This window comes from Bos indicus, chromosome 10 (genome assembly GCF_029378745.1).
Source record: "Bos indicus isolate NIAB-ARS_2022 breed Sahiwal x Tharparkar chromosome 10, NIAB-ARS_B.indTharparkar_mat_pri_1.0, whole genome shotgun sequence".
Lineage (NCBI taxonomy): Eukaryota > Metazoa > Chordata > Mammalia > Artiodactyla > Bovidae > Bos > Bos indicus.
Genome location: NC_091769.1, coordinates 85669743 through 85690510, shown reverse-complemented (window position 1 = coordinate 85690510; position 20768 = coordinate 85669743). Strand labels below are relative to the sequence as shown.

Genomic DNA, 20768 nt, shown 5'->3' with positions numbered 1-20768 from the left:
TTTGCCTGCAATGCAGGAGACACAGGAGACACGAGCTCGATCCCTGGGTCGGGAAGATCCCCTGGAGGAAGAAATGGCAACCTTGACAGGCTACTGCCCAAAGGGTCGCAAAGAGCTGGACACAACTGAGCACGAGCCCAGACGGACAGACTGACAGTGGCCCGTCAGGCATGAGTGCTGTGTGCTGTGGTTCAGAGGAGGGAGCAGTACCTGGAGTCAGGTCATCTGGGATGGGGGGCAGGGAGGCCTTGAGGGAACAGCAGGACTTAGTGGAGAGGAACGGGAGAGAGCCCCACGGAGGGGACACAGCACACACAGAGGCTGACAGGAGAGAAGAGGAAACCATGCCTGCAGGCCAGTCCCAGCTGGACAGACCACGCACAGGGAGCGCTAAGCGTGTGTAGAACACGGTGTCGGGGGTGCGGCCGGTCACGCAGTCTTTGACGGGTGGTCTGAACACGGCCGGGCGGCCCTCACCCTCTCCCTGTCTCCGCAGCCGTGTGCCAGCCACCCTGCCAGAACCGGGGCTCCTGCAGCCGGCCCCAGCTCTGTGTGTGCCGCTCAGGCTTCCGCGGAGCCCGCTGCGAAGAGGTCATTCCTGAGGAGGAATTCGACCCCCAGAACTCCAGGCCAGCACCCCGACGCTCGGCCGAGGGACCCCCCAGCCTGCGCAGGAGCAGTGTGGCCAGAGAAAGCACCACGGCCAGAGTGCGCCCCCCAGCGCCACAGCTGCAGCGGGCCAGGTAAGTCCCCTTCCTCAGCAGGCCCTCCCTTCTTTGGGGGGAGGGTGTGCAGCCTCTTTGCGGGGGCTTCTGCCTTCGGCCTGTTTGGTGAAGACCTTGATGGAGAAGGCTGGAGGGACTCTCCTCCCCTCCCCCAACCCCACCGGAGGGGTGGTGAGCGGGTCTGCAGGTTTCAGGGTTGGCACAGGCTCTGGCAGACTGGACTACACGGTGGCGGTGGGAGGGGAGCTGCTACCCTCCAGGTCCTGGGAGAAAGATGAGGAGGGCATGTGCCTGGACCCAGGCCCTCTGCTTTCAAATCCTGGTTGCCACTTCCTAGGTGGGTGACCTTGGGCAAGTTACTTACCTCTCTGATTCCTCATCAGTAAGGTGGGGACAACGACGATGATAACCATGGAATTGTAAGGATTAAATTCGTTAATAAGAAGAAAGTGTTTAGAAGGGTGCCTGGCACAGAGTAAACTCTATAAATGTTTCTCCTCCGCTTCCTTCTTTTCTACCTGTGGTCCGTGCAATGCGGGAAGGACTCCTCTGTCAGAAAAAAAACCCTTCCAGGACTTCCCTGGTGGTACAGTGGTTAAGACTCTGCTTGACTGCAGGGGGCCACAAGTTCGATCCCTGGTCGGGGAACTAAGATGCCATATGCTGTGCTGCAAAAAAAAATAATAAAAAACAAAAAGTTTTTAAAAAGCCACTTCAGCTCTCTTGCCATCAGTGCTAGCAGCCTCTCTCCTTGGAGCAGCCTGCAGGAACATGTAGTGGAAGGCAGAAGGCTAAGAAGTGGGAAGGGGGTGTTCTCGGGCAGAAGTCCCTGGCCTACTTGCCAGCCAACCTGGCCAGACATTTCCTAGCTCAGGACAGGAAGTCTGAACTTTGGTAAACTGGTCCGTTTCTGGGGGCTGTGTTTTCTTTTTGGTTTTTCAGGTTAGTTTTTCCATTTGCTTCCTACTAAGGAAGTTCTTTCTGAAATGTTTGAACCTTGTCTTGCTGAACTCAGGGAAAAAAAGGATTTGCCCTCCCGGAGGAGGCTGACAGAACCAGCAGGAGGAGGCTGACCTCGAGGCCAGGTCCCCAGTGGGAAAGCTCAGGAGAGAAAGGAAAGGAGCTTGAGGTTGTCCAGCCACTCTGAAGGGGGGAGAGCGGGGACAGACCAGGGTCTTGGTAGGGGTGTTTCACCAGCCAAGCGAGCAGGTGGTTTCTGAGGGCAGCCAGGAGCAGAAAAAAGCAGAAGGGTGAACTTGGGTCAAGGCCTAGGGAGCACCAAAGTCAAAACCAGAAGAGCCAAACTCTTTGGCCAAGGCCTTGGGATGCCAGAGCAGAGAGAGAGGCAGAGCTAAGGGCCAGGTGGGCAAGGCAGGGGGCACGGCGAACCGCCTGGGACTGGCTGTGACCAGCTGGGCAGGGCCTGAACCTTGTTCTAATGGGTCCCAGCTCTGGGTCCAAGGTGGGCGGGCCTGGTGCAAAGGCACTTGGAGGAGCCCCAGGGGTGGCAGCTCCAGGGCCGGTCCTGGAAGCAGGGTGGAAGCAGAATCCTTCTAGCCGGGCTTCTCCCTGCCCCTCTCCCCAAAGCTTCTTTTGGCTTGTGGGATTTGTTCATTTTATAGTGCATTTATCCCTCTGTGTTGGTGCTTGCTTGGCAGGTCATTCTGTCCCCTTGGATCCTTGAGTCGGAACTGTTTGACATGCCCTGCCCCGTCTTCCCAGCCTCTCCAGCTCCTCTTTTTCAAAGCCCAGTCCCACTTCCTCCAGAAAGCACCCCCTCCGTCGTGTCTGCCCAGCTCTGACCTCCTGCAGCACATGCTTGGCCCACGTCCCTGGAGTCTGTGCCCTGTGTCTGCAATCAGCCTGTGCGGCCTGCACCCTGGAAGTCAGTGCCTGTCTCAGGCTGGATGTCCCCACAATGCCACCTTGCAGAAATCACTCCATCTGCGTGGCTTTCTGTCGCTTGGTCCCAACTTAAGAGTGACCTCACAAAGGGCCCGCTTGGCCCTGAGCCCTCACTTTGCCCGGGAACCAAGGGCACGCCCGCCCCCGCTGCCGTGGGGAGGGGGCCATGCCTCCTGGGTGCTGCACTTCTTACTTGGCCTCGGGATGGTCTCTTCATTTGCTCCCTGGACCAGGAGCTCCCTGAGGGCAGGGACCACCACGTCCTCCTCTTTCATAGACGTGTCTGGTGCCTCACATTACCCCCAGCACTCTGTAGTCAACACAAGCTGAAGGAGAACACGGATGAGGCGCGATGCTGGGGAGAGGAGGAGGCCGGGAGGGGAGGAAGACGAACCCTGTGAGGCTTTGGTCCCCAGGGAGGGTCCCCCGTGAGCGGGAGGCAGTGGAGGACAAAGGCCCGGGGTGAGGTCTCTGGCCCCACAGCAGGGCTGTCCTCTCTGAGCTTCACAGGCTCCCTGGCCAGGGACTACTGTGATGTTTTTAATGAGCTACAGCCTCCAGGCCAGCACGGTCTCTCTCTCTCTGCCCTGGCGCCTCAATGCCATGAAATCTGGGAAAGTCCGAGCGGCCCGCTGTCGGCCCAGCTGTGTTTTGCTTTGGGAGGCCAAGTCCCACTTGCCTGGTGGTGTCAGACATTTCCTGTGAGCCTGGCCAGCTTTCCCAAGCAGCCCTGGCCTCTCTCCTGATGGCAACTTGGACAGGCCTTTGGTGTCCAGATAAAGGGGGTGACATAAATGCAGTGGGCACTCTAGGAGGGCGGGGTGCAAAATGAGCAGGGCGGGGAGACACTGCAGGGGCTGCTGACGGCCAGAGGCTGCCTTCAGGACAGCACTAGACAGAGGCCAAGGGACTTGTGTCTCAGAAGGAAGATGCGAGGGGGCAGTGGTGGGGGGCGCGTGGGAGAGCCTCGGGCAGCAGGCAGCACGCCCTACAAGAGCCAGACGTGGACTGATGTTGTCCAGCTGTGGCCTGGGCTGGCTGCAGAGGCCCGGAGACTCCCTCTGAGACTCAGGTTCAGACTTCTTCCCCAGGCTGGGCAGAGAGCCTGCCGCACCTGGGGAGCAGGAGCCAGGCAGCTGGGAAAGAGCCTCAGGAGACTGGGAGAAGGAAGTGGTTATGACAGCCTAGGACGAGCAGGCCTGGAAAACAGTGCTTCACACCCGTGCTTCTCAGCCTGCAGTGGCATGTGACTCGTGTTAACTTGTTAACATAGGAACTTGTTAACATGCAGCCTCTGATTTGGCAGGTCTGGGGTCAGCCTCTCTATTATGATCTCAGGTGATGCTGATGCTGCTGGTCCAGGGACCCCCTCCCACCTTGATGTGTGAGAGTCTAAGACTGTAGTTTGGATTCAGAGACTCCTGGAGTCCAGTTCTGGATTTACCAGCTAGCTGTGTGACATCTGCTGTGCTCAGTCACTCCGTTGTGTCCAACTCTTTGCGACCTATGGGCTGTAGCCTGCCAGGCTTCTCTGTCCATGGGATTCTCCAGGCAAGAATACTAGAATGAGTTGCAGTGCCCTTCTCCAGTGGGATCTTCCCCACCCAGGGATCAAACCTATATCTCCAGCATCTCCTGCGCTGCAGGCAGGTTTATTACCCACTGAGCCACCCTGGAAGCCCTGGTAGCTCAGATGGTAAAGCATCTGCCTGCAATGCAGGAGACCCGGGTTTGATCCCTGGGTTGAGAAGATCCCCTGGAGACAGACACAGCAACTCACTCCAGTATTCTTGCCTGGAGAATCCCCATGGACAGACCATGGGGTCACAAACAGTCAGACACGACTGAGTGACTAACACTTTGTGTGACATCAGACAAATATCCCAACCTCTCTGAGTCAGTATCTCCTCCTAATGGGATTGCAGAGGGGAGGAAATGAGACCATGTGAGTAGAGCATGTAGTACGGTGCCTAATGTGAGCACTAATAAGATACGGGTTAGTGTTCAGTATGTGTTAACCATTAGTGGACGAGTTCTCTTTGCTATGGGGACCTGAGTGGCAAAAAGCAGGCCAACAACTGGGACGCCGTGTGTGTGCGCGTGCCGACCTGCTCTGGGGAGAAACCAGAGCCCAGCCCCAGCCTCAGGGGTGGTGTGACCCAGCAGTGGCATCAGCAGTGGTTTCTGGCTGGCTTGGCTTCTCCACCAGGACCGTTCTCACCAGCCCTATGGGGGAGTGGGGAGGGGAGGCATCACAACACTTCTCAGAATGGGAGGGACTCCACGGGGGTTGCTTCTTAGTCTGGTCTGAGGACGTAGAGGCAGGGCCCTGGGGACATCCTCGGCGGGCTTGGTCAGCACTGCAGCAACAAGGGGGATTGTTGAGGAGGACAGGCGGGATCGGAGGAGAAATGTCTGGGAAGCTCTGAGGCCCATGGTGATGGCTCTCAGTAGACTGTTCCCTGAGAAGGCAGGCTTCTTTCCACTGTTTCTTTCCATCTCTCCCTCTCCTCCTCTATCTCCTCCTCTTCGCACACCCTGCAAAGTTAGATGTTTAAAACAATGCTGCATATATGATCCTTCAGTTCTATAGGTCAGCCATCTGACATGGGGCTCACCAGACTAATGGCAAGGGGTCGGCAGGGCTGAGTTCCCAGAGGCTCCGGGGCGGGGGGCTGGGTGCGGAGGGAATCTGTTTTCTTGCTCATTCAGGTTGTTTGTTGGCACAATTCACTTCCTTGCAGTTGTAGGACTAAGGTCCTCACTTCCTTGATGGTTGTCACTTGAGGGCCATCACGTCTAGAAGCCGCCCACATTCCTTGGCCTCTTGCCACCTTCCTATCTTCAAAGGCAGCAACAGCGGGTGAACGCTTCATGTTTTAACTCTTCCCCTCTGCCTCCCTCTCCAGCTGAATCTCTCACTGACTCCTCTGCCTTCTTCTACCACTTTTAAGGGCATATATGATTACATGGGCCCCCTTGGATAAGCCAGGACACCCCCCATTTTAAGGTCAGCTAATTAGCAACTATAATTCCACCTGCAAACTCGATTTCCTTTTGCCATTTCATGTAACGTGTTCAAAGGCATAACATGAGGGGAAAGAGACCATGGGGGCCAGCCACACCCACACACTGCAGCCGTTCCAGCTGGGACCCTCCACCTGCAGTGTCACAGCTCCTCTGATCAAGGACATGCCACAAAGGCGGCCCTACATGAGTGATCTGGCCCCCAAACATCTCCAACACAGCTCTTACCACTCACTTACTCTGCTTCTGCCACATGGGCCAGTGGGTTTTCCCTGGAATATGCCAGAGATGCTCCCACCTCAGGGCCTTTGCACTTGCTGTACCCCCTCCCTGGAACACTGTGTTCCTTTCCTAGGGCTGCCATAAGGACAAACAGAGTGGCTTAAAATAACAGAAATGTATTCTCTTACAGTTCAGAAGGGAAGAGCCCAAAATTAAAGTCTTGGTAGGGCTGTTCCTTCTAGAAACTCTGAGGACAATCTGTTCCATGCTTTCCCCCAGCATCTGAAGGCTGCCTGCAATCCTACAACTCCCTTGGCTTGTAGTTGCATCAGCCTAGTCTCCGCCTCTCAAAATACATGCTGTATTATTTATGTGTGTGTTGGTGGGGGGGATTCTTATAAGAATAGCAGTCACTGGATTTAGGGTCCACCTTAATCCAGTAGAATCTCATCTAACTTTAACTAATGACATTTGAACCACTCCCCCCCATAGCCAAATAAAGTTATATTCACAGGTTGGCAGTTAGGACCTCAACATACCTTTTGTGGGGGCAGAGGAGCACCCAATTCAACCTGCATCAAACCCTCTTCCCAGTCACATATGCACAGGGCTCACTTCCTTCCCACTCCAAGTCTTCCCTTCTCAGTGGGACTCTTGGACGCGTTCACCTGATTTTATTTTACTTAAATTTTTTTTATTGGAGTGCAGTTGCTTTACAATGTTGTGTTGGTGTCTACTGTACATCAGAATGAATCAGCTATTGTTGTCGTTCAGTCACCAAGTCGTGTCTGACTCTTTGTGACCCCATGGACTGCAACTCTCCAGGCCTCCCTGTCCCTCACCATCTCCCAGAGTTTGCCTAAGTTCATGTCCATTGAATCGATGATGCCATCCAACCACTGCATCCTCTATCAAAAGGTTTTAGGGGTCAGAATCGCTATATGTATACATATATTCCCTCTTTTTTGGATTTCCTTCCCATTTAGGTCACCACAGAGCACTGAGTAGAGTTCCCTGAGCAATACAGTAGGTTCTCATTAGTTACGGATTTTATGCTGCTGCTGCTGCTAAGTCACTTCAGTCGTGTCCGACTCTGTGTGACCCCATAGACCGCAGCCCACCAGGCTCCTCTGTCCCTGGGATTCTCCAGGCAAGAATACTGGAGTGGGTTGCCATTTTCTTCTATGGATTTTATACATAGTAGTATATATATGGGGCTTCCCTGATGGCTCAGCAGTAAAGAATTTGCCTGCAGTGCAGGAGACCCGGTTTGATCCCTGAGTCAGAAAGATCCCCTGGAGGAGAGCATGGCAAACCACTCTTGTACCCTTGCCTAGAGAAGCCCATGGACAGAGTAGCCTGGCAGGCTGCAGTCCCTGGGGTCGCACAGAGTCAGACACAACTGAACGACTAAGCAGCAGAAGCAGTAGTGTATATATGGGCTGCTCTGGTGGCTCGGTGGTAAAGGATCCACCTGCCGATGCAGGAGACGTGGGTTTGATCCCCGGGTCGGGAAGATCCCCTGAAGAAGGGACTGGCAACCAACTCTAGTATTTGCACCTGGGAAATCCGGTGGACAGAGGAGCCTGTTGGGCTACAGTCCATGGGGGCACGAAAGAGTTGGACACGACTTAGTGACTAAACGACAACAACTGTGTGTATGTGTCAGTCCCAGTTTCCCAGTTCACCCCAGTCTCCCCTCCCCTCTTTGTGTCCATACGTTTATTCTCTTTGTCTGTGTCTCTGTTTCTCCTCTGATTTGAAACTGCACACCCCCAAACACTCCCTACCCCCTACCCAACTATTCTTTTTCTTACCTCAGTAAAATGTCAGGCCCAGGAGGATGGGGGTTTTCTCTCTCTTCTCTGCAATGTGTCTCCAGCACCTTGAACATGACTGGCTTAGAACGGAGTGGAGCCAGCAGGGCTGAGGGCAGCTCGACTCTCTCCCCGTCATCTTCACTTCTCACAAACCCTGCGGTGGTTTCCCAAAGTCCCCGTTCTGCTAACAAGCCTCGGGGGGTGTGCCAGGCCTCTCGGGGCTCTCGTCTGTGGGGAGAGGGAGGAAGGGCAGGGGCACTGGGGCAGCTCCTGACTCAGGCCTGGCTGTGCCACTGGGCACGTGTGGCTGTGTGTGCCTGCAGGGTGGGCAGGTGTAGAACTCGCCTCCTCGGGAGGACCCCTGGCATCCTTCAGCCCCATGTCTCCACTCTGGCCCCCCGGGGACTTCCTGATGTGTGACCTTTAACCTGCTCTGGCTGAGAGCGAGCCTGCAGACTTCCTGCAGGAGGTGCTGCCTCCCTTCGCGCCCAGGCCTCCTGCAGGGGCTGTAGGGACTCTGCCCCAAGGGGTGGTCCCTGCCAGTCTGCACCGTGAACCACCGCAGCGGGGACCCAGGCATCCTTCCTAACAGAATAACAAGGCATTTGGCCAGGAGATCAATGACCTGGAATCAAACCAGGTCCCTGGGGACAGGGCAGCAGGTGCAAGAAGGCAACCCCACTGTGTGTTTGCTGGGAAAGCACTGGGCTTTGGGGTCTTGCCGCTGCTGCTGCTAAGGCGCTTCAGTCGTGTCCGACTCTGTGCAACCCCATAGACGGCAGCCCACTAGGCTCCGCCCTCCCTGGGATTCTCTAGGCAAGAACACTGGAGTGGGTTGCCATTTCCTTCTCCAATGCATGAAAAGTGAAAAGTGCAAGTTAAGTCTCTCAGTCGTGTTCGACTCTATGCGACCCCATAGACAGCAGCCTACCAGGCTCCTCTGTCCATGGGATTTTCCAGGCAAGAGTACTGGAGTGGGGTGCCGTTGCTTTGGGGTCCAGCAGCATTTAAACCCTAGTGTCCTTGAAAACTATCAAGCAAGTCGCTTCCCCTCACTGCAACTCAAGTTCTTTGAAGCGGGAACAGTGATGCCCATCTCTTGGGGTGGCTGTGAGAGTTCCTTGAAATAATGCACAGAGAGTGATTAGTGGGGTGTCCAGAAAAAAATCCCTTACCGTACTTGCCCACTTCTCATGTTTATGACAAATCAGTGAGATACCCCATTTGCCAGAAGCAGTTTTTTTCTCCAACCCACAATCTGGGCTTACAGAAGGGGAAACTGAGGCAGGGCAAAGATTGGCAGCTAGGTAGCAGGCCTGTCCTGGGACCCAGGAGATCCTGCCTCTGGGCCAGGCGGAAGGCTTGCCGGGGTCCTCCGAGCCTGGCTCCAGCTGAAGCCTCCTCCCTCCTACTGCCTTCTGCCGCTCTGGGCTCCAGCATCCTGCCACATCCTGCTCGTTCCTGCGGGCAACATGATCCCCTCTTGGTCCTCTCTCTTTTTCATTCCAGTCCCTTGGACCCAAGATTAGTCTCCAATACACCCAGGACCTGATGAGAGACGGACTCACGCTAGGAAACCTTGGAAAAGCCCTTCGTCCTCCCCAGGCCTCAGTTTCCATATTTGTAAATGAGAATCAACAAGTGGATTCTCTCTGAGGTCAAGAGCTAGCGGTGTCAGACTCTGGCCGACAGCTTGGCCATTTTCTATCCACGATAGTGAAATGTGCTTATTCCCCCTTTACCCACTCTCACGGTGGTGACAAGGATACGTCTTGCCTTTCATCTGCTAAGGGCAGATCTTAGCTCTCCCTGACAGGAAGCCTCCAGTCCTCCTTGGCAAGGCTGCAGTGGGTTTAATCAGCCTGCATCTTTTATCCTGCATCACCTGCTCCCTCAGGCCCATCAAGTGGCGCCTCTCTGCTCTGTTGACTCAGCCCTGCAATCCTGAGTGAGTCAAGTTTTCAGGACCTCCGGGGGTTGAACTCCTTCCTTCCTTTTCTTTTCTTTTTTTAGTGTTTTTTTCCTGATTTGTTTTTATAACTTTGAGCCCCAAGCTTTCCCCCCTAGGGATTTTCTGGAATTCCCCAACCCTTAGGATCATGACTATACTATTTTGAAAAGATTTAGAAGCAGAGTATGCAATTTGACTTCCAAGCTAAGCCTCTAACTAGTCTCGGACCTTGGGCAACCCACTTAACTTCACTGAGCCTCAATGTTTCTATTTGTAAAGTGGGAGGGATCTTTCCTTTCTGGAAGGTTGCGAAGATTAACTAAAATAATGTGGGTGAAAGATGGATTTGTGAACTGTAATGTGCCTTGCAAATGCTGATTACTGCTGTTATTTAGCAGTCCTGGCAGTGGGCTGAGTTATTTACTTATGCTCCCTATACATGCCTCAGTCGCATTCAGAAGCAGGCCTCCCTGACTACCTCTGTAAAGTTTTAACCTTTTAAAATTAGCCTAAGCCACTGGACTCAACACCTGGGGATGTGCTTCATTATGGCCTCTGTGCCAGCTACCCCACAGTTGTGCAGTGCCCAACCTGCGCCACTGTGCATGGTGACCCTGAACCTGGCTCTTTCCCAAAGGGGAGATATCTCCTATTTTCTTACTATTTAATATCGTAAACCTCCAACTTGAGCATCCTCTCATCTGGTTTTTAATTTCCACATTACTTTCCATTTTCCACTTTCTAACAGAACATATAATTTACTTGTTATGTTTATTGTGTATTGTCTTGTTTTTCCCCAAGTATAGTGTGAGCTGTTTTGTTCAGTGGCATATCCCCAGCTCCTAGAACAGTACCGGGCATACAGTAAGCACTCAACAAATAAATAATATCTACTGAATGAACGTCTCTATCACCATGTATCTTCTGCTGCTGCCTGGAGCCAGGAAAGTTGGTCTCAGATCCCTTCCCTTCTGAGCTGACCCTCAGCTCATCCCCTGGCACGTTGTTGATCAGGAAGGGGCTCTCCCAGTCCTCCCAGCAGGTGGGTACCTGCTCACCCTGTGCCCCTTGGCCTCGGGAGTCTGGAGCCAGGCAAGCGGAGAGCAATGCTTCTTTCCTAAGGGTGGCTGGAGCGCAGACAGAGTAGGGGTTAGCAGACCCTTAGGAGTGCCAGGAGTCTGGTGGGCGCTGAGGCAGCTGTAAAGGGGCCTCCTCCCGGTTCCTTCTATCTCTTAGGCCTTAGAAGAGTCCCATGAATGCTCTTCCCTGGGGCTGCAGGTTCCGAAGAGGGAGGGCTCAGAGGGGAGTCAGGGAGACGCTCACTCGTGGGCCTCCAGCCAGAACAAATGGAAAGGGTTTTATTTTCCCAAGTCTGAAGTCACAGAAGCCCTGCTGCTGCTTTTTGAAGAGAGTAGAAGAGACCTGTGTCTCAGCTGAAAGCTTCCTTCACCTCCCTGTCCCCCCCTCCCTGCTGTTTGCAGAGGGTTCTGGAAACATGGGCCACATTAAGGTTTCTGCACGGTCCCTTGGCACTCAACCCCTGCCAGCCCCACCTATCCCTGCCAGGCAGAAACTGCTTGGAGTAACGGGGTGGGTCTGAAGCACTCTGTTTCCACCGCAGAGAGGAGGGGGCCAGGCTGTGAGTGCTGGATCTTCCAGCCCCTAGTCACACCCCTGATGTCTGTCATATCATAGTCTCTATGACAGGTATTCCAAGAATTATGCAGTGCACAGCCTGTGCAACTGTATGTGGTGACCCAGGACCTGGCTTCTTCCCTGGAGGAAAGTGACTCCCATTTCCCCCATAAAGAGTGTTGCTTCAAGGCAGCCCCCTCCAGCTGGGTTTGGCTGCCGAGGCCCCTCCCATATCTCTCCAAAAGGGAGTTGGACCTTTAGACTTCATGGGGTACAGACATGCACCTCCTCAACCCACACAAATACCCGAGGGCCACGGAGTTCAGGGCCATGGCTGGCCTTAGGGTACCTATGCACGAAAACAAAAGGACACAGGCTCCAGGTGCACAGTCTTGCAAGGCTTTCGCTCTAGGCCAACGGGGTCCGACAGAGGTCGTGAGGAGGGCGGGGCTGGTGTGCCTTCTCTCCAAGCAGCAGAGCCTGCACACCTGTTCCTTCCACCACACTGGGCCCAGGGCAGACACTTCTGTGTCGCTCCAGCCTCTGAGTGCTCAAAGAAGGAGGGGGCCCCAGGCCTTCTAATACCTCTTCATTCCCACCCAGAGCAAGTGGGCGGATTCAAGGAAAATGGTTTCTGCTTCCTGCACACTTCTCTTCCTCCCTCTCATACTGAAGCTTGAAGGTGGACATCTGACCTAAGGGGGCCCCGAAATCTCTGATGAAGGCTGCCTGAGCCCCTTTTCTAGGATTATCCCAGAGTCGAGGATTATCAGGACCCTCCCTAGGTTGGGTTTCAGAAAGGGTCTCCCTCCTGGCCCAGCCCTGGCCCCAACTCTCTGCAGATCTCTGAGATAGGAGCTGTTTACCTCTGATTTGCCCCAGAGCCTGCAGCCGAGTGATGGAGAAAGCATCTTCCTCCTCTAATTCTCCTTTCATCATCACCACCAGCAGGATCTACTGGCCCCTGCTCTGCTCCCGGCATTGTGTAGCTGAGCTACCTGCCTCTCCTGGTTCTCGCCTCATCAAAGTCACCAGCTCAGTGACACGCGGGAAGTGGATGCCGCACAAATGTCTTTGTTGAGCCCAGTGAGGGGAGTACAGGTGGATGGGGTGCGAGGTGTACCCGTCTCAGGCAAGCTCCCAGGCACAGAGGGGCAGGGAGGCTCCCCAGTGCTCCCCACAGCCCTCATCCTAGCCTCACCCTGAGTGGGTGTCTAGCTTTGTGGGTACAGTGAGGAATGTTTGGTTTCCGATTGAGTGGGGTGGAGAGTGGTCCCCAGGGGCAAGATCTCCAGCACCTTAACCAGTCCTCACAATGACCCACTGAGGAGGATACGCCCCAAGGAGGAAATTGACAGGAAGGCTGTGGTCGAGGTGAGGTTCTAGCTCACGATGGGGTGGTGGTTAGGATGGATCAGAGTACGACTTTCGTGTGGTATTAGAATGCGGTTTTAACCTTTGTTCTGTGGTTAGGGTTGGGCTAGTGTTATGTTGGAGTAGAATTTAGGACTGTGGGTTTTCTGAGTGTGGCATGGTTGCTATTTTAACCTACCACTGACGGAGCCTTATTGAGTCAGCCAGCCCTACCGTGCAAAGCACTCTACAGGCACCACTTCAGTTAATACCCATACGGCACAGAGGTTAAGAGCACGGGTCATGAGTCAGACCTCATGTCATCTGATTCTGTTGCTCACCAGCCATTTGATGTTGTGCGAATCTCTTCACCTCCGTAAGTCGAAGTGGATAAAGTGCTGAGTCACATAACTAAGTGCTCAATACATGAGAGCTGAGACTCTTGTCTGTAACAGTCAGGGTTCCAGCAGGAAACAGATGGCACACTCCAAGGGGGCAGTTTGATAAAGGGTCTATTTGCAAAGGCAGGAACAGGTCAGAGGAAACAACAAGGGAAGCAGAGTATCGGGAAACCCTGAGCCCTGCAGGTCTAAGGGGCAAGGGGTCAGTGGTTACTGGAACCCAGAGTAGCCACAGGCAAGGACCATAACAGGCCTCTGGCAGAGGAACAGAGCCCCCCACCCCACAGCCCCCGCCCACAGTGGTCCATCAGGAGGGAACTAGAGGGTCAATACCTCCACTCCCTCTGCCCTCTTGCTGGGGTCCCACGTGGGCTGAGCAGGACTGGAAGACAGAGAGCAAAGGAGCCTCCTACAGCCTAGAGTAGGGTGGAAAGAAGTCCACAGGGGCAAGTGGGAGATACCCAGCCCCTTAGCCAATGCTCACAATGATCCTATGAGAAGGATACTCCACAAGGAAGAAACTGACAGGAAGGGGCATTCCAGCCCAACTCTGATCAAGACTGGATCTCGTGCTCATGGCCATTTTGCTAAATAACTCAAGAGCAGGTGAACTCAGGCAAGCACAGAGCAGCCAGCTTGGTGTGGGAGCTGCTGAGGACTTGGCAAGGCATTTTGTGTTTTTTTCAGAAAATTCCAGAAAGCTGGCGAGAAAGCCTGGAGGAGATTGTTGGGGCCATTAAAACGTTTTAATATATGCAGTTTCCAGCATCTGACTTAAAAAAGTAGTAACAACAAACATTTCAAGCTTGTGGCTGTACTCATAGCATTTAACTGACCAAAGTCCTCTAGGATTTTTGTCTGAAAGGAAAGGTTAGGGAGGGATGAAGCCAGAAGGGAACTGGAAGACAGTCTGTGCTGTTTTTCACATGCCCCAGGGGAATGTCCTTCCCATCCGGTTGCTTTGTACGGAACTGTGGCTGCTCAGGGAATGTTGCCCTCTGATGTGGGTGTGTGTGTGTGCGCGAGGGAGAGAGAGAGAGAGAGACAGAGAGAGAGAAAGGGAGAGACAGGGAGTGGGTGGGAAGCTGTACAGAGAGAACATGCCTCAAAAATCATAATGGAGATTTTTCAGGCCCTGTGAATTCTCCTTTTGAGCTCAAGGTTTTCAAATATATATCAGGTTTCGCCTCTTGTCCGGGACGCAGAGGAAGTTTCTGATTTATGGGTCCAGTAGTTTTTCCAGTTATGCAATCTGTAAATCTGCCATCAGTTAATTAATTTGCCACTGTCAGAAAAGGCACTGCAAGCTTCCCAGGTGGAAATCACTTTACCAAAGTACAGCGCTATTATGATAACAGCAATAAAAAAGGGAGTCTGAAAATGTATACTTGTTTCCACTTGTGGAATTAACTGAATCGGTGTCTTAGCCTCCCCCTCCAGTCACTGGCATGCACACACGTGTGTGTGTGTGTGTACGCGTACACACACACACACACACCACACCCACCTCTGGAGAGCAGCTAAGGAGGAAGATTTAAGCCTTGTAGGGTAATTTTCCAGAAAAGGATTAGAAAGGGAAAATGGGTGAAATGCAAAGTCATCCAATGACCGTGGTTGTACGACTGGCGACTTAGGACTCAGAGGGGTGTGTCTGTGCATCCGTCTGTCTGTCTGCAGATGACATAGCGAAGATTGCTAAATGATTTCCAATAACGAGATGTGAAAACACATAGTTTCTTTGTTAGCCACATAGCTGTGGTTTTGTGTCCATGATTCATTGTGGAAGTGAGTAGCTGTGACAGGCATTTTGTGGGGTTTTTTTTTCTTCTTTTTTGTCCTAAAAAAATATTTGTGAAAGGTCTAAAATTCAAGGAAGTCCAGTGCTTTTTGAAAAAAAAAAAATCCCCATTCCTTGCAAAATGAAAATTGCAAATCAAAACCTCTGGAGCTACCATATTTCTGCTTCCAGTTGGTCGCCCTCACCGCGGTTTCCTCCTGGAGCCTCAACTCCTCACTGCTACCTGACCTGTTCACCCAAGGGTGCACGCAGCCAGCAATGGGTGGGGGTCTTCTGAGGCCTCTGGAGGGCATCTGGTCCTCTGAGGGGTGGGGGCATCCTCTTGAGACCCCGGGCAAGCCACACCATTGGGCACCAAGCTGATTCCACATTGCGTTCTTTTTCTGAGGTCCTTGGGTCAAGGTCAGAGCCCATACAGCAGGCAATAACAGTGTGTGAGGGAGCAATCGTGACATAATTTATGCCTTATAGCTAGATAAGTCTGGGTTAGACTCTCAGTTCAGCCACTTAACAGTTATGCTGTCCAGAACAAGTGATTTGAGCTCACAAGCCTTAGTTTTCTCATCTGTAAGATGGGGATACTCACCACTATAGAATTGTCAGGAAGAGTTACTAATATGCATAAATGAATCTGGCACCTTTTAAGTGTCCTATGAATGGCACTCATCTTATCTTATTTGTCCCCAAACTTTGGGGTTACTGAGACTTTTGTTTATAGCAACGGGAGTAACTGGAAACTCTTGAGAATTTGCCCAGACTACTTGAAGGTGTCTCTGGTCCCGTTGAGATTTCCCGTCATAGTCAAGGGTAAGCAGCAGGTTGGGGAATGCCATCCAGCAAAGGTCAGGCACTCAGGCTTTGAGACGCCACCCCAGCACCTCCCTGCTGTTGGTGAGAGTGGGCAAATAAACCGCTTCTCTCTCTGTGCCTCAGTTTTCTCTTCTGTAAAACAGAAAGTGATCGTTTTTATAACCTAGGATTGCACTAATTAAGTAGCTCTCAAGCATGAACAGCCTAGTAAAATTTTTAAAATGAAGTGCCTCAAGCAGACGTCTCGCACATAATCAGTTGGTAGGTTTGGGATGAGCGAAGGCTTCTTCCCAGGTCTTTTAGAAATCTGGTCCCAGGGTGGAGTTCCAGACCCTGGTAGGGCAGGCTGGTTGCAGGCTGCCAAGACTTTGACCAGCCCCTGAGAAGTATATCCTTGACCCAGGCACCAGCTGCCTCTGTCTACAGCAAGCCTGTTCGGGCAGGTCCAGAAGTGGGTAAACTCATCTGAGGTTGCAGGCCTGTGTTTGCTGTCCAATTAGGCAGGCCAACTAAGCAGTCTGTGTGTGTGTGTGTGTGTGTGTGTGTGTGTGTGTGTGTGTGTGTGTATGCTGGGGGTGGGTATACACGGAAGGGAGAGATGGGTCCCAGAGACCACAGGCTGGGAGCTCCGGATTCAGGAGGTGGGTATCTCATGGCCAATTTGGTGGTGGTGAGAAGTCCGTATACCAAGTTTCTCAAGGCTTTGGGAAGAGGTCCAAGCTCAACCTCCCCAGCCTAAAGGCCTCTTCTTCTCCTTTGATCTGTGCCCAAAGGCCCTGACTCATGTTTTCTTTCCTTCACCTCTTTACCTCCCCAGCCTCTTCCTTTTTTCTTGCACTTCTTTGGAATTCATACAACGCCAGTTTGTGGCGAGGGTGGAGGTGCAGTGGAGGGAGGAGCGTGATGAGCTTTGGAGTCCAGTAGGCCTGGTTTGGAGTTTTGCCACCCGTGAGACCCATGAGCTGGGGGCCAGCGACTTACCGCCTCCACAGTGCATGTGCCCCACAGGTGCTGGGGAGTGAGCCCCGCTTCCCAGGGCACTGGGGTCCTTTCTCAGGTGATGTTTGTTCCGCGCCTGGGACGCCATTAGCACAGCAGTAACTGACCCAGGTGGGGTGTGTGGAGTCCTGCGGCTCCAAGACTTCACCACCTCACCCCCGTCACCCGTGGGGAGAGCCACAAATGCCCTGGGAGGTGGGGGTGGGGGAGGAGAGTGCTCTTGTCCAGGCAGGGTGGGCTCCAGGGAGGAGTCGTGCAGGATTGCCTTCCTAAGAGACCATTTTTAATCTTGTTCCTCCCTGATAAAAAACACTTGCCTTCCAGGCTTCCCTTTTGTACATTAGATTCAAAACATAAGGCCTGGACTTAGGCAGAGGTTTAGTGTACAGGCCCCGGGACCTGATGCAGAGGCAGGTCACCTGTGTCCGATGCCCAGCTCTATTAGTTATGGGCTGTATGACCTTAGGCAAGATACCTAGCAACTCCGCCTCACCTGTAAAACAGGCATAATAATAATACCCACTTCCTCATATAATGACGATTTATTTCATTTATAAAGTGCTTAGAAAAGTACCTGGCAAATACAAGCGCTGTGTAGCTACTTGCTATTATGTATTGTCATCCTTGGGGCTTCCCTGGTGGCTCAGCGGTAAAGCATCTGCATGCAATGCAGGAGATACAGGAGATGTTGGTTCAATCCCTGGGTTGGGAAGATTCCCTGCAGGAGGGCATGGCAACCCACTGTAGTATTCTTGCCTGGAGAATCCCATGGACAGAGGAGCCTGGTGGGCTATAGTCCACAGGGTCGCACAGAGTCGGACACGACTGAACGACTTAGCACACAAGCCCAGCTGTGGGCCCAGCATTGTGAGGACTCCACGAAAGACATAAAGAGGGTATGATCCAGGCCCCTCCTCTCCCCTCTGGGGCTCTGTGTCCCTGGCCACACCACAGCCCTTTGGATGGTCCTGCTGGACCAGAAGGAGGGGAAAAGGTGATTGCCTGGCAGGTCCCCACTAGGGCAAAATGACGTTTGTGTAGAAACTGAGGAGCATGTCCTGGTACCCTGGGCAGCCCCTCAGGGTGCCTTCTCCTCCCTGCTCTGCCCCCTTGAAGTGCCTGAGGTGTGATCTCTGGGCCTGGGCAGCCTCTCTGGCTTCCTGCCCAACTGCCTGGCCCCTCCAGGAGAGGAAAAGGGTGATGCAGCCTGAAGAGTCGTGGGCTGGGCAGCTGGTGAGGCGGGCCGCCTGCTCAGCGGTAAAACGTCCACAGCTGAGCGAGGCATCAGGGGTCCATGGAGTGGAGTGCAGTGAGGCTCAGAGAGGTTTCTGGACCACTGGGAGACTGAGGCAGCACCCACGTAAGGCTGCTCCAGCAGCGAGAGCCAGGCCTCAGTCTCCGGGTGTGCACAGCTCCACCAGCCTCTGACTCTTGTCTGCCCACAAGGAAGCAGGGCACTGCATTCTCTCTCAAGCCGCAGGGAGCAGAGTTGGGTACAGTTCTGGGCAGGGAGGCTCCCCGAGTTCTGCCCCCTCCCTATCCATCAGCCTGGCAGGGGCATCCCCTGGGTGCTTGTGCGCAAGCTCCAGACCTCTCAGACCTGGGTGTGACCTCAGAGAAAACTCCAGGCGCAAACCTCAGAGCAGGGGGAGGTGACTCACAGGCGGCCACCCGGGTGGGGCTGGGTGGGGCTGGGTGGGGACCTCAGGCTGACCAGTGGGCCCAAAGGAGTCAAGTGAGTGGGCACAGCAGGACCAGCAGCAGGGAAGGTCTGGAGATACGTGGGGGGACCTTTTGGGAGGGCAGCGAGGCATGGGGGTGCCAGTGTTGGTGAGGCAGCATCCTAGGGCCAGACAGCGGGGGCGGGGAAGGCCTGAGTCCCCCGGGATCAGCCCACTGACCACGTCACCTCCCTGTATCTCAAATGTCACGGGCCCAGAGCCCCATCCCGGGCGGGAATGCCTGCTGTTTCCTTTCTGGTATGGGAGGGGGGAGCTATTCGATTCCTGGGACAAGATGGTCCTGTCTCTCCAGGGACCACCATGTCACTGGGACAACTGTGGCTTTTTAGAGCCATGTCCTTCCTCAAGCCATGCTGAAACCTGCTCCCTGTGACATGATCCTTGGACCGTGTCTTCCGGAAATCCCGTCTCTTTCCTGCCACATCCTCCTGCCATCTGATGACGGATAATACAGTGTGGAGGCAGGAGAGTAAGGTTTAGGAGGGTGCCAGTTCCCCCAGGCCAGGCCCACCAGGGAACCCAAGGGCCTGGGGACAAAGAATGCAGTGAGGGTAGCCAGGGGAAACTTCTAACCACACAGCTCCAGGCCAGAGTAGATTTTGGGGGTTCCACTCCCAACTCCTCCACTTTCTACACTGTGCTGTTCAATACAGTAGCCATCAGCCATGAAGGGACTATTTAAATTTGTGCGTGTGTGCTAAGTCACTTCAGTCGTGTCCAACTGTGTGTGACCCTATGGACTGTAGCACACCAGGCTCCTCTCTCCATAGGATTCTCCAGACAAGAATACTGGAGTGGGTTGCCTTTCCCTTCTCCAGGAGATCTTCCCGACCCAGGGATTGAACTCGGGTTTCTTACGTCTCCTGCATTGGCAGGCGGGTTCTTTACCACTAGAGCCACCAGGGAAGCCCTCTTTAAATTTAATTTAATATCAAACTCAGTTACTCAGTCACACTAATTGCATTTCCAAGTGCTTCAAAGCCACAAGAGGCTAGTAGTTAGCATATCGGAGGGCGCCAACTATAGAGCATTTCCACTGTCACAGGAAGTCCTATTGGACAGTGTAATTCCAGTTAAATGATCCTGGACAAGTCCTTAACCTCTCTGTGCCTCAGTTTCATTTTCTGAAAAATGGGTTAATAATAGTAGCTAGCCCCTAAAGTGGTTGTGAAAATTAGATGACATAGTGCAAATATAACAATTAGTACACAGCACAACATTATTATTATTGTCTAGGACAAGTGGAACAGAGTTCAAGTTCTCACCTCCTTACCGTGACACCTGGGAACCCACCAACCCTGGCAACTCTGATACCCAGAGGCTGGGGAGTGGCCGCTGTCTTAACCAAGCCTGGGCCTCACCTGCTTGGCCCCCCAGACAAAACACAGTCATGAATCAGCAGGCTCCTGGCTCTGTGACAAGGCTGTAGTGTCCCCTCTTCTTCGCCCCCCAGAGCTGGGTGTCCCCTTGTTCTCTGTGGAGGCAGGGTAGATTTGCAGCAGGGGGCTAGAGTGTGATGTCTGGAAGCACTCCCTTGGGTCTCTGGGGATTTGGCACAAGGGTCATCTGATCGTGAACTGGGTGTGAGATCTGCTTGGCCAGTGAGGAGGAGAGAGGGAGCAAAGTATTGTGAGGGCTTCCCCGCTGCCTCCCCAGGACCCAGATTCTTAGGGGAGACTGAGCCCCTTGGGAGGTGCCAAGGCGTGTTCACCTGTAAGAGTGGGCTTGCAGTCCCGGGAAGGCCAGAAGCATGCCTCCAAGCAGAAGGCCATGAGTTGGAGCCATGCCCTCCTGCCTTGGTGTTCCCTCCTCTCCCCTTCTACCTCTTCAATGCCAGCATTGTTGATTCCCAGGCCCCTCCTCTGCCCGCCTTTATTTTCTCTTTTACTCCCGTGTTTCTCGAAGGGTTTCCATGTCAGAGGACCTGGCAGTCATAAGCAATACCATGAACGATCAATGCAATCAATTCCATGATTAGGGCTGGGGACAGTTTTATTAGCAGAAACTATGACTGTCGTCTGTGTGCGCTAGATAAAAAACCGGCTCTAGGCTCATGCACAGAGCCCTGAAAAGAGCAAGCCGTCGAGTGAAGTACAATGGTCTGTTGCCACATTTTCCCGTCAATATTCCTTTACTGCTTGTTCATTGGCTTTATCGTGTGCTAGCAGACAAGCAGTAGCAGACGCCAAAGTTTGGAGGCAAATTTATGGAAGCAAAATCCAAAACTGAGACTCGTCTGTTCATTAACATATTTCCCTCTTTGAAACTGAGATGTGGAAGCAGACGCAATGCCTCAGTCCAGCAGCGGAACTCTGGACTGGTTTGTTATGCATACTCTCTTGGAATGATATCATCCCTGAACCCCCAGATCTCCACCGGG

General features: G+C 53.3%; 1 protein-coding gene across 3 annotated transcripts in view; it reads left to right on the top strand.

Annotated features, from left to right (window-relative positions):
- LTBP2 (latent transforming growth factor beta binding protein 2) overlaps positions 1 to 20768 on the top strand; it is a 109759-nt gene that overhangs the window by 23094 nt on the left and 65897 nt on the right. For all 3 annotated transcript variants that reach the window (XM_019969234.2, XM_019969233.2, XM_019969235.2), the window contains exon 3: positions 497 to 743. In XM_019969234.2, coding sequence (XP_019824793.2) covers positions 497 to 743 — 247 coding nt within the window. The remainder of the gene's footprint in view (positions 1 to 496; positions 744 to 20768) is intronic.